The sequence below is a fragment of the Arachis duranensis genome, chromosome 10 (assembly GCF_000817695.3).
Source record: "Arachis duranensis cultivar V14167 chromosome 10, aradu.V14167.gnm2.J7QH, whole genome shotgun sequence".
Lineage (NCBI taxonomy): Eukaryota > Viridiplantae > Streptophyta > Magnoliopsida > Fabales > Fabaceae > Arachis > Arachis duranensis.
Genome location: NC_029781.3, coordinates 1,352,542 through 1,366,943, shown reverse-complemented (window position 1 = coordinate 1,366,943; position 14,402 = coordinate 1,352,542). Strand labels below are relative to the sequence as shown.

Here is a 14,402-nt window from a genome sequence, read left to right as displayed (position 1 = left end):
AAAACAAAACATAAAATATTGGAATGCGCGTGGGAGAGGGAGAGCGAGGCATCCCATCTCATCCCATCCATGATCTGAAGGTGTTCAAATCCATCGTCACTCGTTCACTCACTCACTCACTCACTCACTACTCTTTTTGAGTAGAAATGGTAATGGTGGTGGTGGTGGTGGTGGTGGTGGAGCTGTAAGTGAATCCCTCAAACGCAAACAGAAACACACTTTCTTGTGTTTTCATTTCATGTCTCAGCCCTCAACGAAACGCTCGTCGCCGTCGCCGTCGCCGTCGCCAGCTGAAACAAACAGCTCTATGAAAAAAGCCAAGTCGCAAGGCCTCGCCTGTGCTCTAGACTCCAACGCCATCTCCTCTCACCACCACGACCTCCTTTTCGACTCCATGTCCCACAACGACCCCACCGGCCGCCAACCTCTCCCGCAAGAAAGCCACGCCTCCCCACCCTGCTAAGAAGCTCCTCATCAAGCTCCACAAAGGTGCGCCTCCAATCCCCCTTTCTATTAACCTAATTTCCATTTCTGCTTATATTCTTTAATTCTTCCCGTTTTTCAGCTCATAGGCTTTTTCTCTGTTGATCTAGCTTTTCCAAGTCTATTAAAATGTGAAGCACGATATGAAACAGTTCAGTTTCTTTGGCAAACAATAAGATGGGCTCAATAGGTGTACTTATTTAGGTCATTCTTACGTCTATAGACCCACACAAGTTAATTACTGAGTCAGTCATAACATAGAAGCTCCTAATGTAAGACCCAAACACTAACTTTTGCCTATTAGAGTATTAGTTATCGTTCCCCGCCTGTGGTTAACTTTGGACCCTAAGTAGTGCAGCTACCAAGAGAAAGAATTTAAATTTAATGCACTAACTGCCTTTCGATCATATCCTGCCACATTAGAAAATGTGGTTCAGTCTTGCATTTTTCACTTGAATGGTCATGCAAATGCAAAGACTCAATGCATCCAAATTGAAATTCACTTTATATAATGTAAGATACGATATCATGGGATTTAATTTAGAGATATAGCTATCAATAACTTCTAGTCTTCTACATCTAAACTTATTTGTATTTTCTTATTATGGTGAATGTATATGTAACACATGGTGGTACTATAAGCTTGTTTTCTTTATGTGGAAGCGGAACATATTTGTAGTTTCTTGTTTTTCTTTGGAAAACAAATTGGCACAGTAGTATTGTAAATAAGTTTGAATATTTAGCTTTACAAAGAGACAACTTCTAAATTTATTATTCATACGTCCCTGTTTTCCTTTCAAAGGTAAGCCAACACTGCCCACAAATTTTGAGGAGGTTACATGGGCAAAATTGAAGTCTGCTATTTGTGCTATATTCTTGAAGCAACCTGACTCTTGTGATTTGGAAAAGCTTTATCAGGTATTCCTAGATATTCTATTATTATTTATTATTCACAGTTGGGTTGGCTTGGGTTTGTCCTGTGAATTTTATGGTGAAATAGCTCTTTAGTATTTCATGTTGAACTCTTCTGTAGGCTGTCAGTGATCTTTGCATATATAAAATGGCTGGAAATCTTTATCAGCGAATTGAAACAGAATGCGAAGCACATATATCTACAGCTTTGCAGTCTTTGGTTGGTCAAAGCCCAGATTTGGTTGTTTTTCTATCTCTAGTTGAGAGATGTTGGCAGGATCTTTGTGACCAAATGTTGATGATTCGGGGTATAGCCTTGTATCTGGATAGGACATATGTGAAGCAAACAGCAAATGTACGGTCCTTATGGGACATGGGCTTACAACTTTTCCGCAAACATCTTTCATTATCTCCTGAAGTTGAACACAAAACTGTTACTGGTCTTCTAAGAATGATTGAAAGTGAAAGGTAAATCCTTATGTTACAATCCTAATCTTATAAATGAATGCCAGACCTCTTTATAGATGACTATGTATGCAGGTGGCAGGGAGTGTATTTCCTTGGTTTTTCTATTTGCTGTCATCATAGATTTTATTTTCTTCTTGCCATTACCTTGCATGGGGTGAGTTGATATGACACTGATGAGACCATGAGGGAGCATGTGCTGTCAAGAATTAGTAAATACTTGTAATATTCCTGATTTCCTGTTTCAAAATATATCAGTAACCATTGTAACTGGTTGAAATACAAAGGATAATTTTGTGAATAGTTTTGGCTTGAGTAGTTTGTTAATTATTTTTTAATGAATTTGGCCCAGTAGAATACACCTTTATTATATATGACCATTATTTGTGGTTATGTGAATTAATTTATCTCTCTTACCATAAAAAAGATTAGCTAAATTATGATGTTCACAGCACTGGGAATATATGCAGAAAGCTTCGAGAAGCCATTTCTTGAATGCACATCTGAATTTTATGCTGCTGAAGGTATGAAATACATGCAGCAATCAGATGTTCCAGATTATTTGAAGCATGTGGAGGTGCTTCCTTTTCTTTATCCCCTTCTATTATCTTGTTAGCTCCTTTAAGTAGTTCTTTAACTATTGGATCTTGCCATGCCATGTATGTATTTTATCTGATCATGCATAATAGTTATCTTTGCATAGTTGAACCCTTCCTCCATACCACATTGTTTATGTACTGAATGGAGCTTTCATCTCATTTTTGTAGACAAGATTGCAAGAGGAACACGACAGATGCCTGATCTACTTGGATGCGAGTACTAGGAAGCCGCTGATAGCCACAGCAGAAAAGCAACTTCTTGAACGTCATATACCTGCCATTCTTGATAAGGTTGTGACTGCTACCAGCTTCATGATTTTTCTGGGTGTTCACCCCCCCCTTTTTTTCCCCATTTATTGAATTTTGTTTTTGGTGTTACAGGGTTTCTCTGTGCTTATGGATGGAAATCGCATTGAAGACCTTCAGAGAATGTACTCACTCTTTTTAAGGGTCAATGCCCTTGAGTCACTAAGACAAGCCCTAAGTTCATATATAAGGAGAACTGGGCAGGCCATTGTTATGGATGAGGAGAAAGATAAAGACATGGTTTCTTCACTTCTGGAGTTTAAGGCTTCTCTTGACAGAATATGGGAAGAAAGTTTTTATAAGAATGAAGTATTCTCTAACACCATTAAAGATTCATTTGAGCATCTTATCAATCTACGACAGGTATTCTCATTTTTATGTTGTCATTTTCCTCTTTTTGTTAAAGTCTCAAGATAGAAATTCAGTAAGTTGTGGGCCAACTGTTTTGAGTTCTTTTTCCTTTAATTCCTGATACCTTTACTTTCCTGCTCAAGTTTATGGCTACCATTTAACTTCCAAGTTTAGTCTTGCAATTGCCACGGACCTGATCCTGTGAGGTAGTAAAAGCAATGTTGCCAAACCATTTTATCCTCTAGCTATCATAAGTAAACATTTCTAATTCCTAATCATTAAACCAAACCTGATACAAATACCATGGCTGCAGATATCAATATAGCTGATGTCTTTTACATGCCATTGAATTGCTTTCAATGTTTTGCAAATACTATGACTGTGACTGGTTGCTGTGATTGTAATACAATTTTTAATAGAATAAAAAGGTGAGTACAGACATCCTTGGATATTTGCACTTCCTTATCAATCAACTTCAGCATAGAATGGCCATAAGCTGTGCTTTAATTTAGAAACATAGCCTAACCCTAACAGCCTTCTTTTTAATGCCAAAGCATTTCAAAGTGTATCACAAGTACACCTGGAGAGGACATCTACCCACTTAAAATTCGAAACAGATTCTTCCGCTAACACTTAGCTACCTTGTAAAAAAAATGAGCTACAGTCTCTGAATCAGATCTTCATAAGAAACATGCGACAACAAGATCTACGTTAGCTGTTATGTTTTATGGAGCATAACATGCTAATTTTGAATAAATTTCTGCATCCGTTGTTTATGAATCAACTATATTGTGTCCATGAGAGAGCTTGTGAAATATCAAAGCTCCTCAAGATAGGTGAAGTGGTTGCTTTACACTTGGGGATTTTTTCTTTTTCTGTTTTGGTGATTTGCAGTCAACTGAGAACTGACTCTGTTGCTATTTTATGTGTGACAGAACCGACCAGCAGAGTTGATTGCCAAGTTCTTAGATGAGAAGCTCCGTGCAGGTAACAAGGGTACTTCTGAAGAGGAATTGGAGGGAACACTTGATAAAGTCCTGGTTTTATTTAGGTTCATTCAGGTTTGTTCAATTTTTCTTTGGTGAATCACCTACACAATAAACACTGTTTTTTGTACTTTTCATTTAAATTTCTTCTGATATTTTTCTCGATATTGATACTGACAACATTACTTAACATTTTCTTGTTTTAAAGGGCAAAGATGTGTTTGAAGCTTTTTATAAGAAAGATCTTGCAAAAAGACTGCTTTTGGGAAAAAGTGCGTCTATTGATGCAGAGAAGTCTATGATATCCAAGGTTGACAATTTCCTTTACCATTTAATTTCTGAATTACTTAATATACTTTATTATGTTAACCATTTTCTTTCATCAATACAGTTGAAGACTGAGTGTGGCAGTCAGTTCACAAACAAATTGGAAGGAATGTTCAAGGTATAATCTGAATCAATTTATAGGCTAGCAATTTTATTCCTTTAGTAGACTCTTGGTTTGGTACGTATTGGGTGGGTACTCTCTATACCAATCATAGTGTTTTCAATTTCTTCCTTTAATTAAGAATCTGTATCAGATGAGAAATTCTCTTTATAGTCCTTGGTCCCGATTAAGATCCAGCTGTGGGGCTGAAACTGGGTTTTGAATCACAAATTCCCTCTCTATTTGAAGAGCCATTGTGGTTTGAAAAATGAGAAATAAGTCTTCTTCCAGTGAATACTTCTGTAGTTGTGTAAAAATCTACAGCATATCAGCAACTATAGAGTGGTCCCTTGTATGAAATAACTATGACTTAAATTTAAATTTGCTGAATGAACAAAGATTATGGTAACTTTCTTTGATAGTGTCCATTTATGTTGATATTGTGTCCTAATTTGATGGTTCATTGTAACTATGATCAACGTGACCTGACTAACTTAATGGATTACCAAGCTTTTATTTCATAGTTTCTTGCATATTTTCTCCCTCAGGACATTGAATTATCAAAAGAAATAAATGAGTCCTTCAAACAGTCATCCCAAGCAAGGACAAAACTCCCATCAGGAATTGAAATGAGTGTTCATGTCCTGACAACTGGGTAAGCTGTTGTCTTTTGTTTCTTGGCTATAATGATCTATAACTTACTGCGCTCAGTTACTCCATTGACTTTAAGTTGCTGGATGTGTGCAGTTACTGGCCAACATATCCACCCATGGATGTTAGACTTCCTCATGAATTGAATGTTTACCAGGTTCAGCACTAGCCCTGATTAATACTCTTCAACTTTTGGTGGCCCTGACAGTGGCTCACCTGACATGGCTGTTTTCTTTTCCTTTTCCTTCAGGATATTTTCAAAGAGTTCTATCTGAGCAAATACAGTGGAAGGCGTTTGATGTGGCAAAATTCATTAGGTCACTGTGTCTTGAAGGCAGAGTTTCCTAAAGGGAAAAAGGAGTTGGCAGTCTCCCTATTTCAGGTTTGCCTATCAAAACCTCTTTATATAACATCATTTCTTTATCTGTATTGCTGTCTATATAGCACTGCATACATTTTTGGATGGATTCATTTTGCATTCCTGGTTGAGTTTCAGACTGTTGTTTTGATGCTATTCAATGATGCCGAGAAACTGAGCTTTCAAGATATCAAGGACTCTACCAGTATCGAGGACAAAGAACTGAGAAGGACTCTGCAATCGCTTGCATGCGGAAAAGTTCGTGTCCTACAGAAGGTATGTTTGGAATCATTTAGAGAATTACCAGTGTATAAAATTTATTTTGTAATTATGGTCCTTTTTTAGTGTCTTAATGGAGATTTCTTTTGATGAACCTGCAACAGTCGCCGAAGGGTAGAGATGTGGAGGATGATGACTCATTCTCTTTTAATGATGGCTTTACAGCTCCTCTTTACCGTATAAAGGTATCACCCTCATTGCTTAGATCACACTAGGAAACTGATTAAATGAAATCTCAAAGTTTCACTTTTGTTTCAATTCTGGAAGTTAAGGACTTTGCTTTTCTTTGGTTTTAGTCCTCTCAATTTTTTATTTGAGTTAACTTCACCATCTGGAATACAGGTGAATGCCATTCAGTTGAAGGAGACAGTGGAGGAAAACACAAGCACCACTGAAAGAGTTTTCCAAGACCGTCAGTATCAGGTCAATTTTCTGTTCTCAAAAGCCTTTTCAAGATCATATCTTAGAGGCCAATAGGCCATAGTACATGAAAATATTTTGTCTTTGTATGTTATTGAAGTTTAAAGAAAAGCTCACTCAAATAAATTCTCAAGCTAAAAGAAAAGCTGTCGGATTCAATAATGAGAAAAGATGTTATCTGAAGAACAATTTTTATGCACTAACACTCCCAATCAAATCTTTTCATTTCCGTGACCTTTGAAATTGTAGAGATTTCAAGGGATAAAAGGTGTAAAAAACTGCATTAATTTAATCCTTTCTATATTACATTATTAAAATTCATAAATATTACAATATGGAATTGTAGGTAATTTAGATCAACATATCATATATATATATATATCAATCATGGTAGATGTACACTAAAATCAGCTACCAAAATCAGTCATTGTGTATTTAAATACATGTGTTGTTTAACTCGTTTCCAATGTGTATTTTGTATTCCAACATATTTTTTATACTAGTGGCTGATTTTAGTATATAAATAGCATTTTTGTATATCATATATAGATGTTTGATTTGTTTTCTATCTTCAACTTAAGTTTATAATTTTATTTTAACTTTATTGAAATGGCGGCACCACCCTGTTTCCATTTTATTTCCCATTTTCAGGATTTTTTTTTTGGGTTATAAAACAGGCTCAATTTAAAATGAATAGATAAAATAAACTGGACACCTTAAAAATTTGCCAAGTCCAACCAAACAAGAGCATATGCCTCGGTTAGGAATCCTGTTGCATTTGCATGCAAGCAATATCAAATATTATCGTATATGCCCTAGATTTTTTCTTGTGTTCTTTTTTTAAAACAAAAAATTATATCAATTTTGCGTTGTACACCTCATCTCACAAAGCTTATGACTCGTATGTTTTTGTTGCAGATTGATGCTGCCATTGTGAGGATAATGAAGACGAGGAAAGTACTTAGTCACACCCTTCTTATTACCGAACTCTTCCAACAGGTAAGTCATTACCACACCTCATTTTATTAATCCCTATAGTTATAGTGAGAATTGATACTGATTTAGGAATTGGTTTGTTATGAACAGCTCAAGTTTCCAATAAAACCAGCTGATTTGAAGAAAAGGATTGAAAGCCTGATTGACAGAGAGTATCTGGAGAGGGACAAGAGCAACCCCCAAATATACAATTATCTGGCATAGTCTTTCACATTTTCAAATGACATGGGGCAAACTTAATGTTTGATCCCTCGTCATATGTACAGTAACAGTGGATTCCCGTTCTTTTTTTCCACCCCCATTCATCGACAACTGTACTTTATTATTGTAAAGCATAATATCTCGCATGATAATTTTTCCTTTTATAGAAGATTCTGGGCGACCCAAAGTTATTCTCCAAAATGATCGAGAAATTCAATAGAATTAATAGATAAATGGTATCATCAACAAAATGTCATTTTATTTTAGATACAAATTAAGTTGTCGGTCATTAACCTTCCATTCCATTTATGTGCAATATAAACAAGGGAAACAAATCGCGATGAGATGGGAGATACCAATGGAGTTTTTTCTTTTAAAAAAATAACTTCTCACTTCATGACCCAAAAAAATAGTTCTTGTGATTCCATTCTCGTTGAATGACGTACAGTTATCGGTTGGCCACGTTTTGTTTATTCACTGTTTGTATTCGTCGCTTTGTGTGAAGCAACGAGTTCTGTCGTTTCTCCACAACTTCGCACCTGGAAAATCATAGAAGCTAACACATTATCGAGTTAAATACTAACGTGGTTTAGGTCATTTTTCTTTTCCTTAATAATACAGTGTGTAAATTTGCTTATTTATTTCCAAAAGAGCACTATAAACGAAGCTACTAATATCAAACATTCATTTTTAAACTTTGCTATAACAATTCACAGCATCGCCATCTCCATTTCAGTACAGTAAAATCAAGTAGACGAATCTCAAACGCTTCATTATTCACTAACATTGAAATTACATTTAATCAAACTAACATCCCCACACTCAACCCTACATATAAAGGGAAAAATATCCTTTTTCCTCTCTCTGTTCTTCTTCCAAAACAAAAAGCGCTGATTTGAGTTACAGAAGGAAGTGAACGACGATACCAATCAGGCGGAGGGTGATGATCATGAGTGTGGCAGCTCAAACGGATTTGACGGCGGTGGAAGGTGCAGAGGAGGAGGATTCATCCGTGTCGGCAGCGGAGGAGGGATTAAGAGGTGCACGAATTGCACGGTTATCGTCGTCGGGATCGTAATCGGGGTTCAGATTACGATCGATGGCTTCGCGACCCATTTCGAGGCATGGCTTGCATGCGATCTCGATGGTGGCCCATCCAAGAAGCACCGCCGCCACTGCTATCACCGCGCTCGTGATGGCACCCATTTTTTCCCGATTTCACTTAGCTTCTTCCTCTTCCCACCGATCCCTCTCTCTCTTGACGAAGGAAATCAATCGATAAAGTAAACTATCAAACTTTTCATGGGCTTCTATTGTGGGCTTTTTGTGGGCCGCTTACGTTTGGACTCTCTCAAAAACCATAAATATAAAATAACAACTTTACTTATATTAAAGTTTGCATTGTTTTTACATAAAGATAAATAATCATTGAATTTTCTTTTTTAGCTGTGGGAAAATTCAAAATTGACTCTTTGACCCAAGACAGTGGTAATTAGGGGAGATGTCAATAAGCTGCAAGGTTTGATTGGCTTCTTTCTTTGCATTCACTCAACTAAGTGCAACCATACCTTACCTGCTGCATCCACTGCTTTGATAGCAACATAGGGTTCCAACAATATTCAATTTGGCCTAACTTTCATTAGTTTATAATACTCTTTAGATTAATTCTCAGTTTCTCGCATTAAAATATTTAAAAAGAAAACTCAGTCCAATTAGTGCTCTAAAGAAATTCTTTTAAAATACAAAAAATGTTCATGTATTTTATGTTATTAATTAAAATCTACCATTTTGAATTAAAATTCTCTACTTTTATATCATTAATAAAGGTTTTGTTAGGTTGGGCTAGCTAGGAGACTATATGAAAATGAAAATATACAAACTCATTTGAATAAATAGACAGATACATAAATATAAAAGATGCCTCTCCCATATGACATACAAACTTATTTGTACATCTCTATCGTTTCAATGTTTTCTCACATTTTGTAGTCCGGTGACAATTATTGCAAAACCTTTCTTAAAAAGACTAATGACTATATTCAACCACTCCTAGGTAACCTATCTCACCTAAAAGTATGATTTCAACCACCAAAATAAGTTATAATTTGAGATGACCAACCAAAACCAAAACCAAATTCATGGACCCAACGGCCCACTCTGATCAATTATCAATATCTTCACAATGAATACAGTAGCACGTGCAACATATCATTCTGCTACTTACATTACAATAATGGAAACGTGGATCTAAGAAAAAAACGTCATAGCCTTTGGTTCACCCTACCCTATATCAAATTATTCAATTAATTAATATGACCACATCCTCTTCACAAGCAAGCAGCACATCACCCTTTTGTTGCAAAGCATTAAAATCTATTTAAGGTATGTACTTGCTAGCATTCAAGGATTTCAACAAACTAAAGAATAGTATAATTAACACCATCACTACTTGGTTTGCACAAGTAGCAATGAGTATCTACGCGGCTTTCTTTGACCTTTAAGAAAGCCTATAATGTCTTTTAGGAACAGAGGGATCAACTTGGTCAACAAGGGGGAGAAATTTTCTTACTGGGAATTGAATATATTAGCAAAATCCAATCATGTACAACTTGGGAATTCTCAGGAAGTGACAGATACATGCTTAAAACCAATGTACATCAATTCTAAAGAACAGTTGGTAAATAAATGTAGCTTATATTTAAAGGTGTTAAGACAATCACAAGTCTTTTCCATCAAGTTGTTGGTCCCTCTGGGCCAACAATTTGGTCTGTGTTTTAAAAATTTACTTAATATGTTAATGGTTCATGACCAGGTACTACATTTCCTTTAGCACAGCTCATGATTGGTTAAGTTTAACCTGTGAGGTAAAAAGCTCCAGTTCATAGACTATTGAGTTCTTGTCCAATTGTCCCAAGCTATACAAGTCATTATAACCTACTTACTGTTAATCAATCTATGGTTATAAGAAGCCTAATGGACAAAGTAAAATGAATAAGCATGTAAATTGCAGAACATTTTATTGTTGCAGTCTCTGTCTCTCACACGATATATTTAGTTCCTATGTATAAACTACACCGAAACACTATTTTCCTTTCTATCCCATCAAAACTTTAATCTACTATGGCTTCAAAAAGACACATATTACTAGAAATTATGACAAAAAAACATGTTATAGAGCTCAATGAACCACAAGAAGGTACTTCCATTAATATAATTCGAAAGAGTATCCCCTCACACTGCGATTACAACTTCTAGACTATTGTGATAATTATATTTAATTACATTTTATTCGGATAACATTCTTACCACAGTACTAGAGAATAAGAAAAACTATGCAAACAGCACCTGAGAGCTTGAAGGAGTGAGATCAGATAAACTCTCTGGTGCATCGATTACATGCCACCGAACACTGAAGCTCCATTTTTCGTCAGAATTTTCGTCTGGAAGCAGTCTAGAGATATGGCCAACAGCAACATGAAGATTTCGGCCCACGACATAAATATGGCAATCGCAAGCATTGACAGCAAAAGGCTTGCATATTTGCTCAGGCAAAGGGGGGCCATCTATGGCATCCCAGGAGTCTGTTTCCGTGTCATAGACCTTTAGCTTCATTCTTTCGAGCTCAGAGACAACAAACAAGTGGCCATAAACAACTACACTTGAACCGGTCCAGCCTTCTCTAAGTCCAACAGCCATGTTTTCCCAATTATCTGTTCTGGGATCATAGACTTGCCCCCTTGGAGAGACATAAAAGGGCCATAACCAGCCTTCCGTGACGAGAAGCTTCCCGTTGAGAACTGCTGCATCATAAGATGCCATATTGGTTCCCATGCTGGCGATAGAGCGCCAATTTCCAGTGAGAGGATCCAATACCTCAGCAGAATCCAACTCATATAGATCAGTGCTATTCCCACCAGCTACATAAAGCATCCCATCAATTACTCCACTGGCAAAAAATGACCTTGCCGTATTCATCCTATTCATGACAGTCCAACGATTTTTCTGCATCTCATACTTCAAGACCAAGTCAAGAGGGCAGTCGACATCGGAGACCATACCGCCGCATACAAAGAGAGTGCCATCCCGGGGAATCGAAACACACCTAAAACCATGGGGGCAAACCTTGTCCTTACAGGGCATTGCAGGGATGGTGTGCCACGAAAAGTGGGTGAGGTCAAGAACCTGCCATTGGATCTTTCCAGTGCACTTATGGTAGGCGAATACAAAAAGCCAGGGATCCTTGAATCCCAATTGTCTCCTGTTGGTGAAAAACCTCTCTTTGTTTCCAAGTAGCAGATGCCACCTCTTGCATACAGCTCTACACGATGAATGACTCTGAACCGGCAGCCGGAGAAGGCAATTGAGAGCAACGTCGTCCGGCAAGCCCGGTATTAAGGGGTCTCCCCTGAGAGAATATTCCAATGAAGATTGGATCACAGCTAACCTAAACTTGGGAGATAATGTCATTTGAGGGTCTCCTAGCTTGTGTACTGCTCCCTGTTGAGACGAAAATCGAACACGCTGCATCTTCAAATCCTAAACCCTCCCTTTCACAACTAAACTTGATTTCATTCCCCCCAAAATCCAAATCCTCCTCAACAAACACAAAATTCTATGAAAGCCAGTAACTTTACCATCAACTGGAAAGAATTTAACTTTGCAGCACAGAGATACCAATTTTTACAGAAAGGCAAAAGCTTAGAAGCAGCACATAGAAAAAATCTCAGCTTTATCTGAAACAGCAATCAGCAAAGCAAAACACAGAAAAGAGAACTTACAAGAAGGAAGGAGATAGCTGGTGAAGTATATTATAGGCTGAAAGACGGTGACTTGAGATGAGATTGCTTTTTGAAGCATACATACATAGATATAAAAACTAAAAACAGAGGGTGATGAATGATTTCATTCCATTTGAGAGAAAGATTTGATTTATTTTATTGTATGCAAACACAAGCCCCACGCGCTTTTCCACTCGCTTGTTTCACACGCTAATCCCAAACATGAGGCTTTCGCTCTCTTATCTTCTTCTTTATTTGTTTTTCAACTAATCTCCGTTTTTTCAAATAATTATTTACAGCTTGTTTAGGTAATTAAGGAAAAGGAAAAGAAAACAAAAAAACTGCTTTCACTCTTGAAAAATATATCTTTCAAAAGTTTTATGTACTGTCATACGGGTATTTCCCTTATTATTGGTTACTAGAATTATTTATTTTAAAAAAGGATAAATTTTGGTCAGTGAGATAAAATTTAAAATATTTTTTATTTTCTTACTCAAATTAAAATTTAAATTTAGAATTGATTAACAACTTATTTTTTTATTAATTTCAATAAAAAAAAATAAATTAGTTAGATATAAAATATTCAGCATTTAATAATTTCAATCATTTAAATTTTAATTACCAAAAATTGGATTAAAAATTAGTTATAAACTTAATAGTTAATAATCAATAATATATATATTAGTACGTAAATAATAATATCTAATATATTTATTATTTATTTTTTGGTAGAATTAATGTATAATCTATTAAAAATTGATTTATTATTCAAAAATTTTTTTAATAAATTTTGTAATATATAAAAATAGTGATCTTATTTTTTATTATTATTTAATAAATTATTCATAATTTTTTAATTATGTAATTAACTTAATTAATAACTTTATTATTGTTTTTATACTGAAAAAATATTAATTTATATTATTTACATATTTTTTCATTACTAATAAATAAATAAGTATTTGTACTATTATATTTATTGTTTTAGATGATGACTTAAGTTACTTATTTTGTATGTTAAATTTATTAAATATTAAGATGAAAAAATTGTTCAATAAATTATATAAATAGTCATTATAGAAAAAAAATTATATATCATATATAATAATCTTTGATATATATAGTGTCATGTATATATTAAGATTATCTATTTTAATTATGTGAGTGATTATTATTATTTTTACTTTTTTGTTACATTAAAAAATAATATTTAAAACTAAAAAAGAAATAATTAATTTTTTTAATTTGAATTAAAAAATGTCTTGTAAATATATCCAACTTTTACATATACTAAGTGTTATAATATTAAATAGTATAATATTTACTATAACAAGGACTCAAAATATTAATCCAAAATATATTTGGGCCTAGTAAGACCTCAATGCAAGCAAGATCAACTAAAACTTATTGTTATGGTCTCAAATCTGACTTAGATTCATTACCTTAAAGGATTAATAGTCAAATTCGTTCCTGAAAGATCACTCATTCTTCAATTTAGTCCTCAAATGATTTTTTTAGTCATATTAGTTCTTAAAAGATAAAACGTAAGTCAAATTGGTCATTTCGTGAGTTAGATGATGACGTGTCATGTTAAGTGTCACGTGTCACCAGATGATTGGTTAATGTGTCAGGTTCGTAACACCTAGCATGTCACGTGTCACTTGACATGTAAAAAAGTTATTTATAATTAAAATAGTTCTTGAAAGTTCAAACGTAAGTCATTTTCATTTCTAAAATTTTAAAAATTAATCAAATTAATCTTTATATGATTTTTTTATTTTTTCATAATATTAAATTTAAAATATTTTTTTATAGTACTAGTTTTAATATTATTTTTAGATCTTAATAAATAAAATTCTCTTTACATAAAATAATAAAAATAATTAAATTATTATAAAATTATTTTTTAGTTGTGTTCCGAAGGTTACCTGAAATTAAGTTGCTTTTTATATTATAGTTTAATTATATGATAGAATTCAATAATTTAAAACCACATTAAAATGGAGCATCAATACAAAAATATTAGACAAATAAAATAAACTAATCTATAATTATTTTTGACAATATCATCAACAATTCAAAAAATCAAATATCACTTCACTCTTTGTAACTTTTAATCAACTTGTTAACTATTTCTGCAATATCTGTTTCTTAATTCTTGAAGATTTTGCCATTTATTTTTAACTAAAT

General features: G+C 34.5%; 3 protein-coding genes and 1 pseudogene across 3 annotated transcripts; 2 read left to right on the top strand and 2 right to left on the bottom strand.

Moving 5' to 3' along the window:
- LOC110276048 (cullin-4-like) lies at positions 1-2,252 on the top strand (annotated as a pseudogene).
- Positions 2,253-2,307: 55 nt separating this feature from the next.
- On the top strand, positions 2,308-7,635 carry LOC107468052 (cullin-4). Its single transcript, XM_021132579.2, has 14 exons — positions 2,308-2,437; positions 2,628-2,750; positions 2,841-3,128; positions 4,052-4,177; positions 4,311-4,412; positions 4,494-4,547; positions 5,078-5,184; positions 5,277-5,337; positions 5,431-5,562; positions 5,677-5,814; positions 5,922-6,002; positions 6,160-6,240; positions 7,156-7,236; positions 7,324-7,635. The coding sequence occupies exons 1-14, from the start codon at positions 2,387-2,389 to the stop codon at positions 7,435-7,437; spliced, it is 1,539 nt and encodes a 512-aa protein (XP_020988238.2). The 5' UTR covers positions 2,308-2,386; the 3' UTR covers positions 7,438-7,635.
- A 457-nt stretch (positions 7,636-8,092) lies between these two features.
- LOC107468129 (outer envelope membrane protein 7) lies at positions 8,093-8,699 on the bottom strand. The gene has a single exon (XM_016087367.3). The coding sequence runs from the start codon at positions 8,638-8,640 to the stop codon at positions 8,398-8,400; it is 243 nt and encodes an 80-aa protein (XP_015942853.1). The 5' UTR covers positions 8,641-8,699; the 3' UTR covers positions 8,093-8,397.
- Positions 8,700-10,603: 1,904 nt separating this feature from the next.
- LOC107468188 (F-box/kelch-repeat protein At1g30090) lies at positions 10,604-12,318 on the bottom strand. Its single transcript, XM_016087443.3, has 2 exons — positions 12,213-12,318; positions 10,604-12,089 (listed from the first exon to the last, which is right to left on the bottom strand). The coding sequence occupies exon 2, from the start codon at positions 11,959-11,961 to the stop codon at positions 10,765-10,767; it is 1,197 nt and encodes a 398-aa protein (XP_015942929.1). The 5' UTR covers positions 11,962-12,089; positions 12,213-12,318; the 3' UTR covers positions 10,604-10,764.
- Between the last annotated feature and the right edge of the window lie 2,084 nt (positions 12,319-14,402).

Bases quoted from the DNA above. Each gene is read 5' to 3' on its own strand.
- LOC107468052 (XM_021132579.2), top strand. From the start codon at position 2,387: ATGAAATACATGCAGCAATCAGATGTTCCAGATTATTTGAAGCATGTG. The intron at 4,413-4,493 runs GTTGACAATTTC...TCATCAATACAG, and splicing joins AGAAGTCTATGATATCCAAG to TTGAAGACTGAGTGTGGCAG. The intron at 5,815-5,921 runs GTATGTTTGGAA...AACCTGCAACAG, and splicing joins AAGTTCGTGTCCTACAGAAG to TCGCCGAAGGGTAGAGATGT.
- LOC107468129 (XM_016087367.3), bottom strand. From the start codon at position 8,640: ATGGGTGCCATCACGAGCGCGGTGATAGCAGTGGCGGCGGTGCTTCTT.
- LOC107468188 (XM_016087443.3), bottom strand. From the start codon at position 11,961: ATGCAGCGTGTTCGATTTTCGTCTCAACAGGGAGCAGTACACAAGCTA.